The sequence below is a fragment of the Cyclopterus lumpus genome, chromosome 3, assembly GCF_009769545.1.
Source record: "Cyclopterus lumpus isolate fCycLum1 chromosome 3, fCycLum1.pri, whole genome shotgun sequence".
NCBI classification, from domain to species: Eukaryota; Metazoa; Chordata; class Actinopteri; order Perciformes; family Cyclopteridae; genus Cyclopterus; species Cyclopterus lumpus.
Window position 1 is genome coordinate 860027 of NC_046968.1, and position 18946 is coordinate 878972.

Genomic DNA, 18946 nt, shown 5'->3' on the forward strand with positions numbered 1-18946 from the left:
AGGCATCTCATTGACCGGTCCGGAATCTGGCCTAACCTCGACAAAGTGGAAGCTATTCGGCAGCTGTCACCACCAGCAGACATGAACAAGTTGCGAAGGATACTGGGAATGGTGAATTATCTCGGAAGATACATCCCCAAACTCTCAACGGTAGGACTCGCTTTCAATGATTTGAGCAAGCCCACGGCTGTGTCAGCGGACGTAGTTATGGACTGGGGAGTGTACTCCTTCAGCTCCACGGGGAGCAGTGGAAACCTGTGGCATATTGCTCCAGACGCCTCACTGAAGCAGAAACATGCTACGCCCAAATAGAAAAGGAAGGTCTGGCTGGTGTTTGGGCATGCGAGAAATTCGACAGATACCTCAATGGACTGGAGCAGTTCAAGCTAATCACTGACCACAAACCGCTAGTGCCTCTCATTAACATCCGCAGCCTGGAGATTGTACCTATACGATGTCAGCGTCTCCTCATGAGGCTCATGAGATTCAAACCAGTGGCAGAGTATGCTCCAGGGAAAATTCTGATCATCGCGGACACCCTGTCACACAGTCCACTGACCAGCACGTGCGCAGAGACAGACACACACAGTGAGGTGGCATGCTACGTGGCTAGTGTAGTAGAGGGGATCCCTGCGTTAGAAAGCAAGATGGATGAAATCAAAATGGCGTCAATAGCCAACGCCAAACTGCAGTCAGTTGTGAAGCTCATAAAGAAAGGATGGCCTGAACAGTTAAGCAATGTGCCCATGGACGCGAGAGAGTACGTCCAAGTGAAATCAGAGCTATCAGAACACAATGGCCTTGTCCTCAGAGGAAATAGGATTGTCGTGCCAAAGCCAATGAGAGGTGAGATCCTTCAGAAAATTCACGAAGGGCACCAGGGCCTAGTCAAATGTAGGGAGAGAGCATGCTCATCTGTGTGGTGGCCCAGACTCTCTGCGGAGATAAGCAAGCTCATAACGTCATGTCAGGTGTGCTGTGAACTGAAAAGAAAACAACAAAAGGAACCTCTCATCTCCACACTGCTTCTGGAGCGACCCTGGAAGAGAATTGCAATGGGCCTTTGTGAGCACAACCACCACAACTACCTAGTAATCTCTGATTATTACTCCAGGTTTCTAGAGATACTGCAGCTGCCCTCAACAACAAGTGCACAAGTTATACAAAGACTGAAAACAGTCTTCGCCAGGTTTGGCATTCGAGATGAGGTGGTGAGCGATAATGGACCCCAATTTTCAAGTGCGGAGTTCAAGGAGTGCGCGAGGCAGCTGGACTTCAAGCATTACACATCCAGCCCTCACCACCCACAGGGCAATGGGCACGCAGAGAGAGCCGTACAGACGGCAAATAAAATTCTCAAGCAAAAAGATCCTGTGATCCACCACAGGCTTTAGTCCAGCAGAGCTGTTGATGGGGAGGAAAATCAGAACAACACTCCCCACTCTGGAGAAAAATCTCCTACCCAAATGGCCCAGCAGGACAGCTGTGAAAGAGAGAGACGGGAGGGAAAAGGCTAAACAGGCTCACTACTTCAACCGCCGTCATGGAGAGAGGCTCTTACCTGCCCTGCAACCAGGAGATGTTGTAATCTCCAAGTTGGACCATGAAAAGTCATGGTCTTTGCCAGCGGTGATCTCAAGTGAGAGCACCACCCCGAGATCCTTCGTCATCAGGACGCAGCATGGAGCAGAGCTCCGTCACCTCCAACCAGTGCCGGTTCCCCACCCCATCCCAGCAGCGCACGGGGAGATCACAGGGACAGACACACACTCTGACGGAGCCACCATGTTAGAGACCGCTCCTGTCAGTCAGAGTGTGGCTACAACAACAATCCCTCTACCGGGTCAGACTGGGACCAGATCTGGACGGGTGATGCAAGCAAGTCGACAGGCTTGACCTGTAGATAAGTGCAGATCATATGGCCTGGAGGGGGGGGAACGTTGTACTGATATTGGTTTTGTAAATGTTTATCTGTTGGTGATTGGAATGAGACCCGTGTTTGTTGAAATGTCTCCAATTAAGTAAATCTTGGTTTATGCTATGTGCTGTTTGAATAGCAATTTCCAGTTAAAGTGTTCCTTTGATGTTATTGACATAACACTCAAAAGAGGGGGAGATGTCATATACGGTAGTCTATGAAGTCATATATGGTAGGCTTATGCGCTTGCGCATATACTGGGGGTTATACGGGAGTGGAGTTATGCATGTAAAGGAGACAGACGGTGATCCATTAAAACCTGTTGAGCAGACTAAGAAGCCTCTATTGCATTGATTTACAATTTCGATCCTTATTCTATCAAAAGCAACGACTGTATGAATATGGGAACAAAGCTAGTATTTGGCTAAATATTTGGCCTGCCTGCTTAACCAGAAATAAAATTACAACACCATAGTAGGAATCAGAGATCAGAGGAAAAGACATTTACATTTTTTTGGGAAAAATCAATTGTTTTTTTTAATCATTTTACAAATCATTATAAAAGCATATGGCGTTCCACCAATCTGGAAGAATCACGCTTAGTTTGGAGAGACAGCCTTAAAACATATAAAAAGGCTCTCCGTAATGCCAGAGCAGCCTATTACTCATCAGTAATAGAGAAAAATAAGAACAACCCCAGGGTTCTCTTTAGCACTGTAGCCAGGCTGACAGAGAGTCACAGCTCTGTGGAGCCGTGTATTCCTATAGACCTCAGTAGTAATGACTTCATGAACTTCTTCAATGAAAAGATTTTAACTATTAGAGGCAAGATTGATGATCTCTTGCCCTCAACTACTGCCGATCTGTCATCAAGAGGAGTGGCCTTGGAAACGGCTGTATGCCCTGGTGTATATTTGGATAGCTTTTCTCCCATTAACCTAGACCAATTGTCTTCAACGGTTTCTACTTCTAAACCGTCTACCTGTCTCTTGGACCCCATCCCAACGAGGCTGCTTAAAGACGTGTTGCCTTTAATTGGCACCTCTCTGTTGGATATTGTTAATGTGTCTTTGCTAACAGGCCATGTACCACATTCCTTCAAAGTAGCTGTAATTAAACCTCTCCTGAAAAAGCCCACTCTTAATCCAGAGGTGTTGGCTAACTACAGACCGATCTCTAACCTTCCCTTCCTCTCTAAGATCCTTGAGAAAGTAGTCGCAAATCAGTTGTGTGACTTTCTACATCAGAATAGTTTATTTGAGGAGTTTCAGTCAGGATTTAGAAAACACCACAGAGACAGCACTGGTGAAAATTACAAATGACCTCCTAATTGCATCAGATAAAGGACTCATCTCTGTACTGGTCTTGTTAGACCTTAGTGCTGATAAAGGATTCATCTCTGTACTGGTCTTGTTAGACCTTAGTGCTGATAAAGGATTCATCTCTGTACTGGTCTTGTTAGACCTTAGTGCTGATAAAGGACTCATCTCTGTACTGGTCTTGTTAGACCTTAGAGCTGATAAAGGATTCATCTCTGTACTGGTCTTGTTAGACCTTAGTGCTGATAAAGGACTCATCTCCGTACTTGTCTTGTTAGACCTTAGTGCTGATAAAGGACTCATCTCCGTACTGGTATTATTAGACCTTAGTGCTGCGTTCGACACCATTGATCATGACATCCTATTACAGAGACTGGATCAGTCGATTGGCATTTCAGGTACCGCACTAAGTTGGTTTAAATCCTATTCATCAGATCGATCTCAATTTGTATTTGTAAACGATGAAGCCTCATTGACCACCAACATTAATCACGGAGTTCCACAAGGTTCTGTGCTTGGACCAATTTTTATTTACCTTATATATGCTTCCTTTGGGCAACATTATCAGGAAACACTCCATAAACTTTCATTGCTATGCAGATGATACTCAAATATATCTATCGATCAAACCAGAGGAGACCAACCAGCTCGCTAAACTTCAAGAATGTCTTAAAGACATAAAAACATGGATGACCTGCAACTTCCTGATGTTAAACTCAGACAAAACTGAAGTTATTTTACTGGCCCTGAACACCTCAGAGATCAATTATCTGGTGATGTGGTTTCTGTAGATGGCATTGCCCTGGCATCCAACACCACTGTAAAGAATCTCTAGTTATCTTTGATCAGGAAATGTCCTTTAGCAAATCTCAAGAACTGCATTTTTTCATCTACCGTAACATTTCAAAAATCAGGCACATCTCATCTCAAAAAGATGCAGAAAAGCTGGTTCACGTGTTTGTTACTTCTAGACTAGATTACTCCAACTCCTTATTATCAGGCTGCTCTAATAAGTCTCTTAAATCCCTCCAGTTGATCCAGAATGCTGCAGCTCGTGTACTCACAAAAACTAAGAAAAGAGATCACATGACTCCTGTATTAGCTGCTCTGCACTGGCTCCCTGTAAAATCAAGAATCACATTTAAAATTCTTCTCCTCACCTACAAAGCCTTGATTGGTGATGCACCATCATATCTTAAGGAGCTTGTAGTACCATATTGCCCCACTAGAGAGCTGCGCTCACTAAATGCGGGGCTACTTGTGGTTCCTAGAGTCCTAAAAAGTAGGATGGGAGCCAGAGCCTTCAGTTATCAAGCTCCTCTTTTATGGAACCAGCTTCCACTTTCAGTCCTGGAGGCAGACACAGTCACCTCATTTAAGAATAGACTTAAGACTTTCCTCTTTAATAGTGCTTATAGTTAGGGCTGAATCAGGTTTGCCCTGGTCCAGCCCCTTGATATGCTGCTATAGGCTTATAGGCTGCTGGGGGATGTTTTAGGATACACTGAGCACCTATCTCCTCTTCTCTCTCTCCTTATGGATGAATTTACATCTCTCCATTGCACCTTATTAACTCTGCTTCCTCCCCGGAGTCGTTGTGACTTCACGTCTCATAGGGTCCATTGGACCTGGAGGTGTCTGATGCTGGTGAGCCGGCCTCCTGCCCTGGCCCTGCTGATGCACCCCGCCCCCCTCTACCTCCTTCTGTTTCGTGGATTGTGGAGGTCTGGATCGTGTTCTATGCCTACTACGAATTATTCATACATTCTGTCATATTCATTGAATGTTTATGTAACTATAACTCTGTTCATTCTGTACACATGACATCTATTGCTTCTGTCCATCCGTGGAGAGGGATCCTCCTCTGTTGCTCTCCTGAAGGTGTCTTCCCTTTTTTCCCCCTGAAAGTGTTTCTTCTATTTCTTGGGAGTTGTTCCTGATCCGATGTGAGGTCCTGGGACAGGGATGTCGTATGTGTACAGATTGTAAAGCCCTCTGAGGCAAATTTGTTCAACAGCTGGTCTGATGTGGTACATTTTGCTCTGAGACACAAGTCAAACTTGTCTACTATCTGCCGTGCATGAACATGTGTTTAAGTGCTCAGGAATGTAAGTGTGGGTATTGGGACAGAGCCATAGTCTGACTGAGCACATTCAATGTGGAGTTTATTGACTTCTTGTAAAGTGTGCAGTAATTATGTTTTCATCAAGTGCTGGGCAGGAAACTGTTGAACTATGTGATATCAAGATAAGTCAGTGAGTGCTCCTGGGAACAGCAACAATTTATACACAACATTAAATGACAACAATATATTCTTTCTGAGATTTTAATATAAAAGAAATCATTCATTACTGTTAGCTGTTGTGTTACATGTAGTGTGATGACGTGTCAGCAGGAGTAATTCTATACGTAATACAAAAAGTACAATGTTACCCTGAGACATAAACCTCCCACAATATTAAAAGTTTAGTAAAGTCCAGCAGATACAATTCAGCCAGTTAGGACTCATCACTGGAGACAGATCCAAGGTCAGCTGTAGGTGGTCATACGTCTGTGGATTTGCTACGTTTAATTTCACTGAAATAAGAACAAAAACACACATTATAGAGTAATGAGAAAGATTGTGGAGCCACACTGGTGTCATTGTAAAACTGTGATGTTGTTATGAAAAGGTCAAACTGGCAGGTGGGATAAGAGGATCTACGGAGATGTAAGAAAGTCTCTCTTTTCAAAACATGTTAGGAACACCAATCTCCTAGATTTGATTTTACGGTTGAATAAAGTAATGCCATTAACAAAATACTTTTCAAGCCATAAACTATGTTCAAAAGTATGCAGTGGTTGTTTTGCTAACATGCGCAATGTTACAATGCTAACATGTTAATGTTTAACAAGTGACTTAACAATGTTCACTCACTTTAGTGTATTAGCATGCCAACATTTGCCAAAGATCGGCAAAAGTAGACAGAAGTATTGGACACATTAAAATGTTGACCTGATGATGTCGCCAGTTGAAAAGTCAGAGGATCACCAAAGTGATCACAATTCATCCTGAGGGGAACATGAATGTCTGAACCATATTGTATCACCATCAAATCAATAGATATTTCAGTGTGGACCAAAGTGAAAGACAGACAGTTGATGGATGGCAATGCCTTTCTGTCAAAGAGCTGCTTACATGACTCACAATCACAGCATTCATTTATGTCACCCGTTTGGTCACAAAGACTGCAATCCAAACTATAGCAATAACGACCACCTGCTCTCTGTCCACTGTCTCCTGTTTCTCTTAGCTGTCGATGTCATACCGCTTTAGGAGATGTTGTGACAGTGTTCCCAAAACGTGGTTGTGTATTTTCAGAGCTTTAGCTTCATGTCTTCACCCTTGTCCTGTGGTACTGTTGACTTACCGTAGCTCCTCCTTCAGCCGAGCCAGTTTGTCAATCAGCCGATCATTCTTCACATGGATGGGATTGTTGGGGACGAACCAGGCCGCTATAAACTTGCACACCACCACGACATGCTGTAGAAAAACACACAGAAACTATTTCACTTCAGAAAAAAAAAACGCCTGTGCAAAATCTGGAGTACAAACCTCAAACAAGATGACGAAGGCAAAGCGCACAGCCAAGACCAACCAGAACTGAGAAGTCAGAGTGTAGTCCTCATCACTCCTGTAGTCTCTGTAGCTGTACGCACACAGACAGTTTGTCCTGTTAACCAGATCTGTGACCCATTTTTCTGTTATGTTTGGATAGAGCAGAGTAACACTAAGGTCTCCTCACCTGCACTGTGTAACATTGAAGCCGCCGCCAGTGATCATCTGATCTGGAAGAAAGTCGTCTCTAACTGCCATGTGAGACACAACAGCTGTGGACAAAGTGTCATTGATGTAGCCCTGCATGCAGCTGCAACAAGAGCACAACACACTTATGAGTTGCAGCACAGTCAGCTGATGCGTTATCAGGTGATTCTTCCAGCTGTAATATGACTGACTGTGTGTGAGTGCTTCCATTAGCACAGGGGCCATAACGGTAACGGTAGACGAGGCGCGGAACGAAGTCTGATGAGACCCCGATGACCAGACCATTAGCAATCACTGCTAACACACCGATGGCCTCCAACACCTTCGTCCACACACCTGTACACGGGAGACACCATTGTTACACACACACACACACACACACACACACACCTGTACACGGGAGACAGCATTGTTACACACACACACACACACCTGTACACGGGAGACAGCATTGTTACACACACACACAGACCTGTACACGGGAGACGGCATTGTTACACACACACACACACACACAGACCTGTACACGGGAGACGGCATTGTTACACACACACACACACACACACACACACACAGACCTGTACACGGGAGACGGCATTGTTACACACACACACACACAGACCTGTACACGGGAGACGGCATTGTTACACACACACACACACACAGACCTGTACACGGGAGACGGCATTGTTACACACACACACACACACAGACACACACACACAGACCTGTACACGGGAGACGGCATTGTTACACACACACCTGTACACGGGAGACAGCATTGTTACACACACACACACACACACACACACACACACACACACACACACACACACACACACACACAGACCTGTACACGGGAGACAGCATTGTTACACACACACACACACACACACACACACACACACACACACACACACACCTGTACACGGGAGACGGCATTGTTACACACACACACACACACCTGTACACGGGAGACAGCATTGTTACACGCACACACACACACACACACACACAGACCTGTACACGGGAGACGGCATTGTTACACACACACACACACACACACACACACCTGTACACGGGAGACGGCATTGTTACACACACACACACACACACACAGACCTGTACACGGGAGACAGCATTGTTACACACACACACACACACACACACACACACACACACAGACCTGTACACGGGAGACGGCATTCTTACACGCACACACACACACCTGTACACGGGAGACAGCATTGTTACACAAACAAACACACACACACACACACACCTGTACACGGGAGACAGCATTGTTACACACACACACACACACACACACACACACACAGACCTGTACACGGGAGACGGCATTGTTACACACACACAGACCTGTACACGGGAGACGGCATTGTTACACACACACACACACACACACAGACCTGTACACGGGAGACGGCATTGTTACACACACACACACACACACACACAGACCTGTACACGGGAGACGGCATTGTTACACACACACACACACACACACACACAGACCTGTACACGGGAGACGGCATTGTTACACACACACACACACACACAGACCTGTACACGGGAGACGGCATTGTTACACACACACACACACACACACACCTGTACACGGGAGACGGCATTGTTACACACACACACACACACACACACACACACACACACACACACAGACCTGTACACGGGAGACGGCATTGTTACACACACACACACACACACACACCTGTACACGGGAGACGGCATTGTTACACACACACACACACACACACACACACACACACACAGACCTGTACACAGGAGACAGCATTGTTACACACACACACACCTGTACACGGGAGACGGCATTGTTACACACACACACACACACACACACACCTGTACACGAGAGACGGCATTGTTACACACACACACACACACACACACACCTGTAAGCAGGTACACACAAACAGAACATACTGTATCAAATAACCTTTCACACTACCTGATAAATAGTTTTAATTGATGATATCGATCAAATGTTTTGTTGCACTTTTGGACATATTGAAGGTTTCTTGGCGAGTGCCCAAATATCGATGTTGAGTTTTGGTATTTTCTTCAAACTCAGACTTTTGAAAGCCACAGTTCTCATGTATTATTGAAATGATGAGTAATGACAGACAGACACACAGCTCACCGATGTCGTTGGTCTTCCGAGGAACAAGCCGCCGTTCCAGGTGGACCATCTTGATGGCGTCCAGGCGGATCTCAAAGATGTTGTTGATGAGAGCCAGCAGGGGAGCGAGGGGGAACGCTGCCACAAAGATGGTGGTAAAGCTGAACTGGACCACTGGAGGGATGCACAGTGCTTTAGTAACATGGAAACAGAACTATTTTAAGCATTTTCAATAACGATACAGTGTTCAGGAGTGAGTTCAACAAGTTATGAGAAATGTGTGTTGTTTTCATACAACTGTATAACAGTGTTATGATGGATGGAAAACCAATTTGACACTTTAGGATTAGCAATAAACAGAAAACTATTTATATACATCCCAGCCGCCCTGCTCAGCCAGCTCTGCTGAACTCCTATTTCTTAGGTTCATTTTTTTTCTGGCACAGCCTCTCTGGCACAGCCAGAGAGGCTGTGCCAGAAAAAGTGAAGCGCTGTGAATACTTTCCGGAAAAAGTGAAGAAAAAGTGAAGCGCTGTGAATACTTTCCGGATGCACTGTATATGGCCCTTTCTGTGTGTGTGTGTATATATCTATATATATATATATATATATATATATATATATATATATATATATATATATATATATATATATATATATATAAAAAAATCCATCAAAAGAAAAAGTTTGGGCACCCCTGATCATTTTCAAGATTTTCCTTTATGTATCATTGGTTGTTCGGAACAGCAATTTCAATTAAATATATCATATAGCAGACAAACACAGTGATATTTAAGAAGTGAAATTAAGTTTATAGGATTTACAGAAAGTGTGCAATAATTACTTAAACAAAAGTAGGCAGGTGCATACATTTGGGCACCCTTGTTGTTTTATTGATTTGAATACCTTTAGCACTAATTATTGGAACACCAAATTTGTTTGGTAAGCTCATTGACCCTTGACCTACATACACAGGTGGCGCCAATCATGAGAAAGGGTATTTAAGGTGGCCAGTTGCAAGTTGTTCTCCTCTTTGCATCTTCTCTGAAGACTGGCAACATGGGAGCCTCAAAACAACCCTCAAATGACCTGAAAACAAAGATTGTTCAACATCATGGTTTACGGGAAGGAGACACAAAGCTAGCTCAGAGATTTCAGCTGTCAGTTTCCACTGTGAGGAACATAGTGAGGAAATGGAAGACCACAGGCACAGTTCTAGTTAAGGCCCGTAGTGGCAGGCCAAGAACAATCTCAGGTAAGCAGAGGCGAAGGATGGTGAGAACAGTCCAACTCAACCCACAGACCAGCTCCAAAGACCTACAACATGATCTTGCTGCAGATGGTGTCACTGGGCATCGTTCAACTATTCAGCGCACTTTGCACAAGGAGATGCTGTATGGGAGAGGAATGCGGCAGAAGCCTTTTCTGCGCCCATGCCACAAAAAGAGTCGCTTGAGGTATGCTAAAGCACATTTGGACAAGCCAGCTTCATTTTGGAATAAGGTGCTGTGGACTGATGAAACTAAAATGGAGTTATTTGGACATAACAAGGGGCGGTATGCATGGTGGAAGAAGAACACAACACTTGCTGCCCACAGTTACATGTGGTGGTGGTTCCATCATGCTGTGGGGCTGTGTGGCCAGTGCAGGTACTGGCAATCTTGTTAAAGTTGAAGGTCGCATGGATTCCAGTCAGTATGAGCAGATTCTTGTGAACAATGTTCAAGAATCAGTGGCAAAGTTGAAGTTGTGCCGGGGCTGGAAACTTCAACAAGACAAGGACCCTAAACACTGCTCAAATTCTACCAAAGCATTCCTGCAGAGGAACAAGTACAACGTTCTGGAATGGACATCTCAGTCCCCAGACCTGAATATCATTGAAAGTCTGTGGTCTGTTTTAAAGTGGGCTGTCCAGGCTCTGAAACCATCCAACCGGACTGAACTGGAGATGTTTTGTGAAGAAGAATGGTCAAAAATACCTTCAACCAGAATCCAGACCCTCATTGGAAGCTATAGAAAGCGTTTAGAGGCTGTTATTTCTGCAAAAGGAGGATCTACTAAATATTGATGTAATTTTTCTGTTGGGGTGCCCAAATTTATGCACCTGCATACTTTTTGTTTAAGTAATTATTGCACACTTTCTGTAAATCCTATAAACTTAATTTCACTTCTTAAATATCACTGTTTGTCTGCTATATGATATATTTAATTGAAATTGCTGTTCCGAACAACCAATGATACATAAAGGAAAATCTTGAAAATGATCAGGGGTGCCCAAACTTTTTCATACCACTGTATATAGCAGCATTTGGCCCTCGTCAATTTACACTCAATACCCCATAATGTCAAAACCAAAACAGCAGGAGCTGGACCGGACTTCCTCCCACAATGCCTGCTTCCAATCCCTGGAGTCCCTCTCTTGGATGGATTTCACATCCAAGGGAGACTAATATACTGAGGATGAAAGGCTATCGGTGTACTCGTCACCTTTAAACTAGAGGCTCAGGGGGAGACTGTGGACCTACCCATCTCCAAGAACTCATTGAACAGACTGAAGGCGTCCGTGTTGGCCAGATGGTAATTATACAGCCAGTCCCGAAGTTTGCAGATGTCACACGGTTCAACACGTCCCTGATTGTTGTGGCAGGCCTTCCTGTAACATTGACCACACTTCCTCTGCAGCTTCTTTGCAGTTTTTCTCCTCAGACAGTTTCTAAACCAGCTGGAAAACACAACATTTTCAGTCTGAAATGACACCAACGTATCACCAGCTGCTGCCTTTCAGGAGATGTTGAATGAAAACTCAGCCCACTCACGGAACAATGAACTCAAAGATGTTGTTGAGAGTCTGTTTGAGCAGCATGATAACGGCCATCTGGATGAAAAGGTCTGTCAAACAACCACTAGGATGGCACTACAACACACATTACATATCTATAGGTTAGCACTGTGGTGCAGACATGCTGCATGAATGACTAAAAACTAACAAGTCGATCTCCTCACCTCTTCCAGCCTCCATCCAGCGATACGCACATAGTCCCCTGGACGGCCGTTTATCCTTGACAACAAAACATTGGCTTCATCAACCACCTGCATTTCAACCCTCTTATCTTAAGGCTGGTGACAGAACACCTGTTCAAAGGGAAGGACTTCCTCTAGATTTACAATGGTACTTGGAGGACTACTACTATAGCATAACACGACTAAAAGGTTGAGTTATTTTAGGGTTTATTCTTTTCTGCTAATTTCTTGATTTCATTAATTTTACCATCATCACTTGACACTTTGGCAATGTTGACATTCATGCAAATAAAGCATATTGAATTGACAGTTACAGACAGAGACAGTACTAGACAGACAGAATGACATGTGGATGGACAATAAGAGACAGACACACGGAGAACAGACAAACAGTCACAGAGTACCTGCCAAGGAAGAAGGCCACATAGAAGAGTGAGGAGAAGAGAGTGAAGAACTGGAAGGTGAACATCTTGACTGTGAAGTTCCTCTCTGTGGCTGCAAATGAGTTTGTCTTCTCTGAAATGACACAGACACACAGAAAGCATATGGCAATGCATTAATGTCCTGCGAGATATTTCTCAAAATGTCTTTGAATATTTGATTTTGCCTCAAATTCAATATTAAGAATGTATTTAGATATTATACTGATAATGTACGCATGTCTAAATCTTTTATTGCATTTGTTCAATTGCCACGACACTAAATAAAGTGTCCTACTTTGTTCTCACCTATGTCACACAGCTTGAGGGACACCCATCTGTTTACCTGCAGGTGATGTTGAACGAGAGAGACAAACAGAAAGAAAGGAGACATTTGATAGTTATTACATTGTCGGTAGGTAGACTTTCTTGACAGCAGGAGGCTGCGTGTTCACAAGTTTGTTTGTTAACAAATATCAGCAGATTCCTTTGTGGTGGGATGATGTTAGTTTAAAAATACCTTGTAGAGAATTACTATACAGAATGACTGGCAGCTTGAGAGAAGATCAATATGTTTTTATGCCTTAAACGGCACAAACACAAAAGTAAAGGGAGTAATTTAATGTTACTTTTCTCAAGAAGGAGACTTCTTCCTTAAACGGTGTAAGGTAAGAACAGCTGCGAACAGATCGGGTCCGGTCTACATCCAGGACACGGTCTAACCTCACACCCAGGACATGGTCTAACCTCACACCCAGGACATGGTTTAACCTCACACCCAGGACATGGTCTAACCTCACACCAGGACATGGTCTAACCTCACATCCAGGACATGGTTTAACCTCACACCCAGGACATGGTCTAACCTCACACCCAGGACATGGTCTAAACTCACATCCAGTACATGGTCTAACCTCACACCCAGGACATGGTCTAACCTCACACCCAGGACATGGTCTAACCTCACACCAGGACATGGTCTAACCTCACATCCAGGACATGGTTTAACCTCACACCAGGACATGGTCTAACCTCACATCCAGGACATGGTCTAACCTCACACCCAGGACATGGTCTAACCTCACACCCAGGACATGGTCTAACCTCACACCAGGACATGGTCTAACCTCACATCCAGGACATGGTTTAACCTCACACCAGGACATGGTCTAACCTCACATCCAGGACATGGTTTAACCTCACACCCAGGACATGGTCTAACCTCACACCCAGGACATGGTCTAAACTCACATCCAGTACATGGTCTAACCTCACACCCAGGACATGGTCTAACCTCACACCCAGGACATGGTCTAACCTCACACCCAGGACATGGTCTAACCTCACACCCAGGACATGGTCTAACCTCACACCCCAGCTCGTTCACTTCGCTCGGCTTCGGCCAATCGGCTTGTAGCTCCTTCACTTCGAGCTAAACACTCAAAGTCACGACTGTTTGCTGTTCTGGCTCCTCATTGGTGGAACGAGCTCCCCATTGACATCAGGACAGGAAGTCTCTACAAACTAAAAACACATCTTAGTGACTATACCTTGAATAGGGAAGGTAGAGCCGTAGTAGCACTTTAGTAGCACTTAAATGTCTCTTACCGATAGCACTTTGTAGTTTAACACTTTAGTAGCACTTAAATGTCTCTTACTGATAGCACTTTGTAGTTTAACACTTTAGTAGCACTTAAATATCCCTTACCGATAGCACTTTGTAGTTTAACACTTTAGTAGCACTTAAATGTCTCTTACTGATAGCACTTTGTAGTTTAACACTTTAGTAGCACTTAAATGTCTCTTACTGATAACACTTTGTAGTTTAACTTTATTGAAGAAATTGTACTTGCTTGATTCTTGTTGTTCTGAGTTTGGACTCATGGTTTAATCACTTATTGTAAGTCGCTTTGGATAAAAGCGTCAGGTAAATGACATGTAATGTAATGTAAGACAGCTCACAGTTTTTATGGCTGTTCTTTTTGTGGAATATTTAATTTGTTATTAAATGTTATTTAGCCATTCAATGATAAATAACAATACAATACAAGACGACAAACAACTCAAACCTAAAATCAAATGAACAACAATTACCATAAAAGTATAGAACTAAATTAAATTAAATTCAGTTTATTTTGTATAGCCCAAAATTGCCTCAGAGGGCTTTACAATCTGTACACATATGACATCCCTGACCTTTGACCTCACATCGGATCAGGAACAACTCCCAAAAAACTTTGAGACACAGGGCAGCAAGCAAATATTTAATCACATCCCCAACATCAGTTTGTGTGATGGGAAATTTCCCATCAAAACCAACAAGGGTAAACTGTTTGTAAGGTACCACCTGTCCATCAGGACTAACTAACATTCATACACTGATGGGAGGAGCTACCATGTAAGGTACCACCTGTCCATCAGGACTATCTAACATTTATACAATGATGGGAGGAGCTACCATGTAAGGTGCCACCTGTCCATCAGGACTAACTAACATTCATACACTGATGGGAGGAGCTACCATGCAAGGTGCCACCTGTCCATCAGGACTAACTAACATTCATACACTGATGGGAGGAGCTACCATGTAAGGTGCCACCTGTCCATCAGGACTAACTAACATTCACACACTGATGGGAGGAGCTACCATGTAAGGTGCCACCTGTCCATCAGGACTAACTAACATTCATACACTGATGGGAGGAGCTACCATGTAAGGTGCCACCTGTCCATCAGGACTAACTAACATTCACACACTGATGGGAGGAGCTACCATGTAAGGTGCCACCTGTCCATCAGGACTAACTAACATTCATACACTGATGGGAGGAGCTACCATGTAAGGTGCCACCTGTCCATCAGGACTAACTAACATTCATACACTGATGGGAGGAGCTACCATGTAAGGTGCCACCTGTCCATCAGGACTATTTAACATTTATACACTGATGGGAGGAGCTACCATGTAAGGTGCCACCTGTCCATCAGGACTATCTAACATTTATACAATGATGGGAGGAGCTACCATGTAAGGTGCCACCTGTCCATCAGGACTAACTAACATTTATACACTGATGGGAGGAGCTACCATGTAAGGTGCCACCTGTCCATCAGGACTATTTAACATTTATACACTGATGGGAGGAGCTACCATGTAAGGTACCACCTGTCCATCAGGACTATCTAACATTTATACAATGATGGGAGGAGCTACCATGTAAGGTGCCACCTGTCCATCAGGACTAATTAACATTCATACACTGATGGGAGGAGCTACCATGTAAGGTACCACCTGTCCATCAGGACTATCTAACATTTATACAATGATGGGAGGAGCTACCATGTAAGGTGCCACCTGTCCATCAGGACTAACTAACATTTATACACTGATGGGAGGAGCTACCATGTAAGGTGCCACCTGTCCATCAGGACTATTTAACATTTATACACTGATGGGAGGAGCTACCATGTAAGGTGCCACCTGTCCATCAGGACTAACTAACATGTATACACTGATGGGAGGAGCTACCATGTAAGGTACCACCTGTCCATCAGGACTAACTAACATTCATACACATTCATACACCATAAGAACAGCGTGCAGGTGCAAGGGCACATAGTGGAATTGGGGATCAAACCACCGATCCTCTGATTGAAGGACAACCCTGCTCTACCACGGAGCCACAGATCAATAATTTAGTGATCAGTTTGTCCGGCTCTGTGTCAAACCAGCGTTGGGTCTGAACTATCAATACCAACATGGTCATAACAGCGCTTTATTATTCATCCAGTACATCATGCTGACGTCACATCCTGCTACGGTGACGTGTTTCCGGTTGTTTCTTTCACCACACCTCGATCATGATGAGCCAACACTGGCTCCACCCCTTCCTTTATGTAATGAGGATGAACATAACACGCAGCATGCTGCACCTGGGCCCTGTACTCCGAGGTGTGGGTATCTTTTGGTTATTCGGCTTCATTAACCATAACAACCATGATCAGCTCGGTAAGACAACCCAGGTTTCGCTATCTGGCTGGGAGTGCATTGACATAAAAGTGGCGGTGTTTGTAAGCAGTTGACATATTCAAAGAACCTGCATGTCGAGAGAAAGATTTTGTAGTAAAGATAAGACCATCCACTTCATCGCATCACCCACCCACACAAAGCAATGATGGCGGCCAGATGAGCAAGTCGGTAATCTTGGTGTTGTTTCAATATCTTTGCTGAACCAAAGTCAAGTTATTTCTAGTCAGAAAATACTGAGGTCAGGGCCTCTGTTACCTCAATGATGGATATGGCCATGGTTTATCTCAACAACAAAGCTCAGGGTGTGGCTTTATCTCCCTACAGAGGATTCTTGTTTACCCAGACCAGCAAGCATCAGGGTGGGGATCTGGTGTGGTGAGATTTCAGGAATTTCTGACACCAACAATATCTCCCACTTTGTATCTTCTTGTATCTGGTTTTACTTCGCAAGGAACTGCCACCAATATTAAACACAACAAAAGAAGCTAATGTAGGCTGTTAATCTGGCTGTAAATGGAATGGTAAACGGACTGTACTTTTAGATCTCTTTTCTAGTCTTCCGACCACTCAGTGCTTTAACACTACTTGTCATCATTCACCCATTCACACCCATTCATACAAGGGGTAAGGTGTCACCTGCACCTTCATCAGCAACAGTGGAAATCAATATTCATACACATTCATAAACCGTAAGAACAGCTTCGTGACCAATTTGGGGTTAAGTGTCTTGCCCAAGGACACACCTACGGTAAGTGTATTGCCTCACATCCTGTTGGCAGTGAGTCTTTAAACACTCAGATCTCTCCTTCTTTTTGCGACTTATCGCTAAAATCCAACAGTCACATTGTTTTCTTCTGCTAAGGTTAGCCACCGTACCAGCTCAGCAACTAGCGATGGCTTCCTTCTCTCCCCCTCCCCCTCCCCCTCCCGCTCTCTCTTGCTCAGTGTGTCACATCCCAGGTAGCCAGCGGACTCGGCCGTGTTGTGGCTGAGTGTCGGCTGACTCGGCTGTGTTCCGGCTCGATGCGGCCAAATGTGAGCCAGCTTCGGCCCAGTTCATTTTGTTTTGGCCCAGATGTAGCCGTTACAGACACGGGCCTATTCTGGCTGAGACATGGCAGCCGGGTTTATCGGCAACCAGCACTGAAACAGGCTCTTGACCGTTGATGGCTGCCGAATCTGGCATTATAGAAACTGGCCTTTTCCGGCTGGGACATGGCATGGGATGCACCATCATATCTTAAGGAGCTTGTAGTACCATATTGCCCCACTAGAGAGCTGCGCTCACTAAATGCGGGAGTACTTGTGAGTCCTAAAAAGTAGGATGGGAGCAAGAGCCTTCAGTTATCAAGCTCCTCTTTTATGGAACCAGCCAGCTTCTATATATGTATTCCAATACTACGAATTATTCATAATGTCTGTCATATTCATGTAATGTGTTTATGTAACTCTGTAACTCTGTTCATCTGTACACATGACATCTATTCATCTGTCCATCTGGGGAGAGGGATCCTCCTCTGTTGCTCTCCTGAAGGTTTCTTCCCTTTTTTCCCTGTGAAAGGTTATTTGGAGTTTTTCCTGATCCGATGTGAGGTCAAAGGTCAGGGATGTCGTATGTGTACAGATTGTAAAGCCCTCTGGAGGCAAATTTGTAATTTGTTATTTTGGGCTATACAAAAATAAACTGAATTGAAAATCTACATGGGCTAGCGAAGCCGGAGATCGGACCGCCGATCCTCTGATTTGAGGACGAGCCTGCTCGCCACTGAGCCACAGTCGCCCGCAGGACCACAATTTTAGCACCACGGCCAACCAGCTTGGAATAATGCGTTCATGTGTCTTTTCTATTCTTCCCAAATACAGACGTTGTGTGAATGCAGCATGAGGATTCAGCCATACGTACCCGGGTCATGATCTGAATGGTGAGATAGTGCAGCACAGCTCCAAGCATGATAGCCACTGTGTTGGCATGATCCTTGATAAACTTACAGCTGCCTTCAGACATCAAGGGGGCGGCCACCACTCGAAACACCACCAGGGCTTGAGCGAGACCAATGATCAGCATCAGCTAGAACACACAAACACACCAACGTGTGGCTTGTTCCTTCACATTTCATTTTGGCAGGTGAACATTTCAGCAGTTAGTGGTTTGTGCACAGAGATACATTTCCCTACAAGGCAGTGCTACAGCCTACACTGTATACCACACCCACTAAACTCTTTAGCTCTCTGACTAGAGAGAGAGAGAGAGAGAG

The 18946-nt window shown here is 44.4% G+C and overlaps 1 protein-coding gene across 5 annotated transcripts in view; it reads right to left on the reverse strand.

Annotated features, from left to right (window-relative positions):
- Window positions 1–5170: 5170 nt before the first annotated feature.
- Window positions 5171–18946, reverse strand: part of LOC117728313 (anoctamin-9-like) — a 36189-nt gene continuing 22413 nt past the window's right edge. For 2 of the 5 annotated variants that reach the window (XM_034529196.1, XM_034529171.1), the window contains exons 13-24: window positions 18595–18759; window positions 12971–13007; window positions 12647–12758; window positions 12225–12279; window positions 12038–12135; window positions 11747–11943; window positions 9243–9395; window positions 7234–7378; window positions 7023–7145; window positions 6833–6926; window positions 6648–6760; window positions 5171–5814 (exon numbers count right to left, since the gene is read on the reverse strand). In XM_034529196.1, the coding sequence (XP_034385087.1) occupies window positions 5781–5814; window positions 6648–6760; window positions 6833–6926; window positions 7023–7145; window positions 7234–7378; window positions 9243–9395; window positions 11747–11943; window positions 12038–12135; window positions 12225–12279; window positions 12647–12758; window positions 12971–13007; window positions 18595–18759 (1326 nt within the window). In that variant the 3' untranslated portion in view covers window positions 5171–5780. Of the gene's footprint in view, window positions 5815–6643; window positions 6761–6832; window positions 6927–7022; window positions 7146–7233; window positions 7379–9242; window positions 9396–11746; window positions 11944–12037; window positions 12136–12224; window positions 12280–12646; window positions 12759–12970; window positions 13008–18594; window positions 18760–18946 lie in introns of those variants that run through there. The other 3 variants (XM_034529186.1, XM_034529206.1, XM_034529180.1) reach the window with 3 other exon arrangements.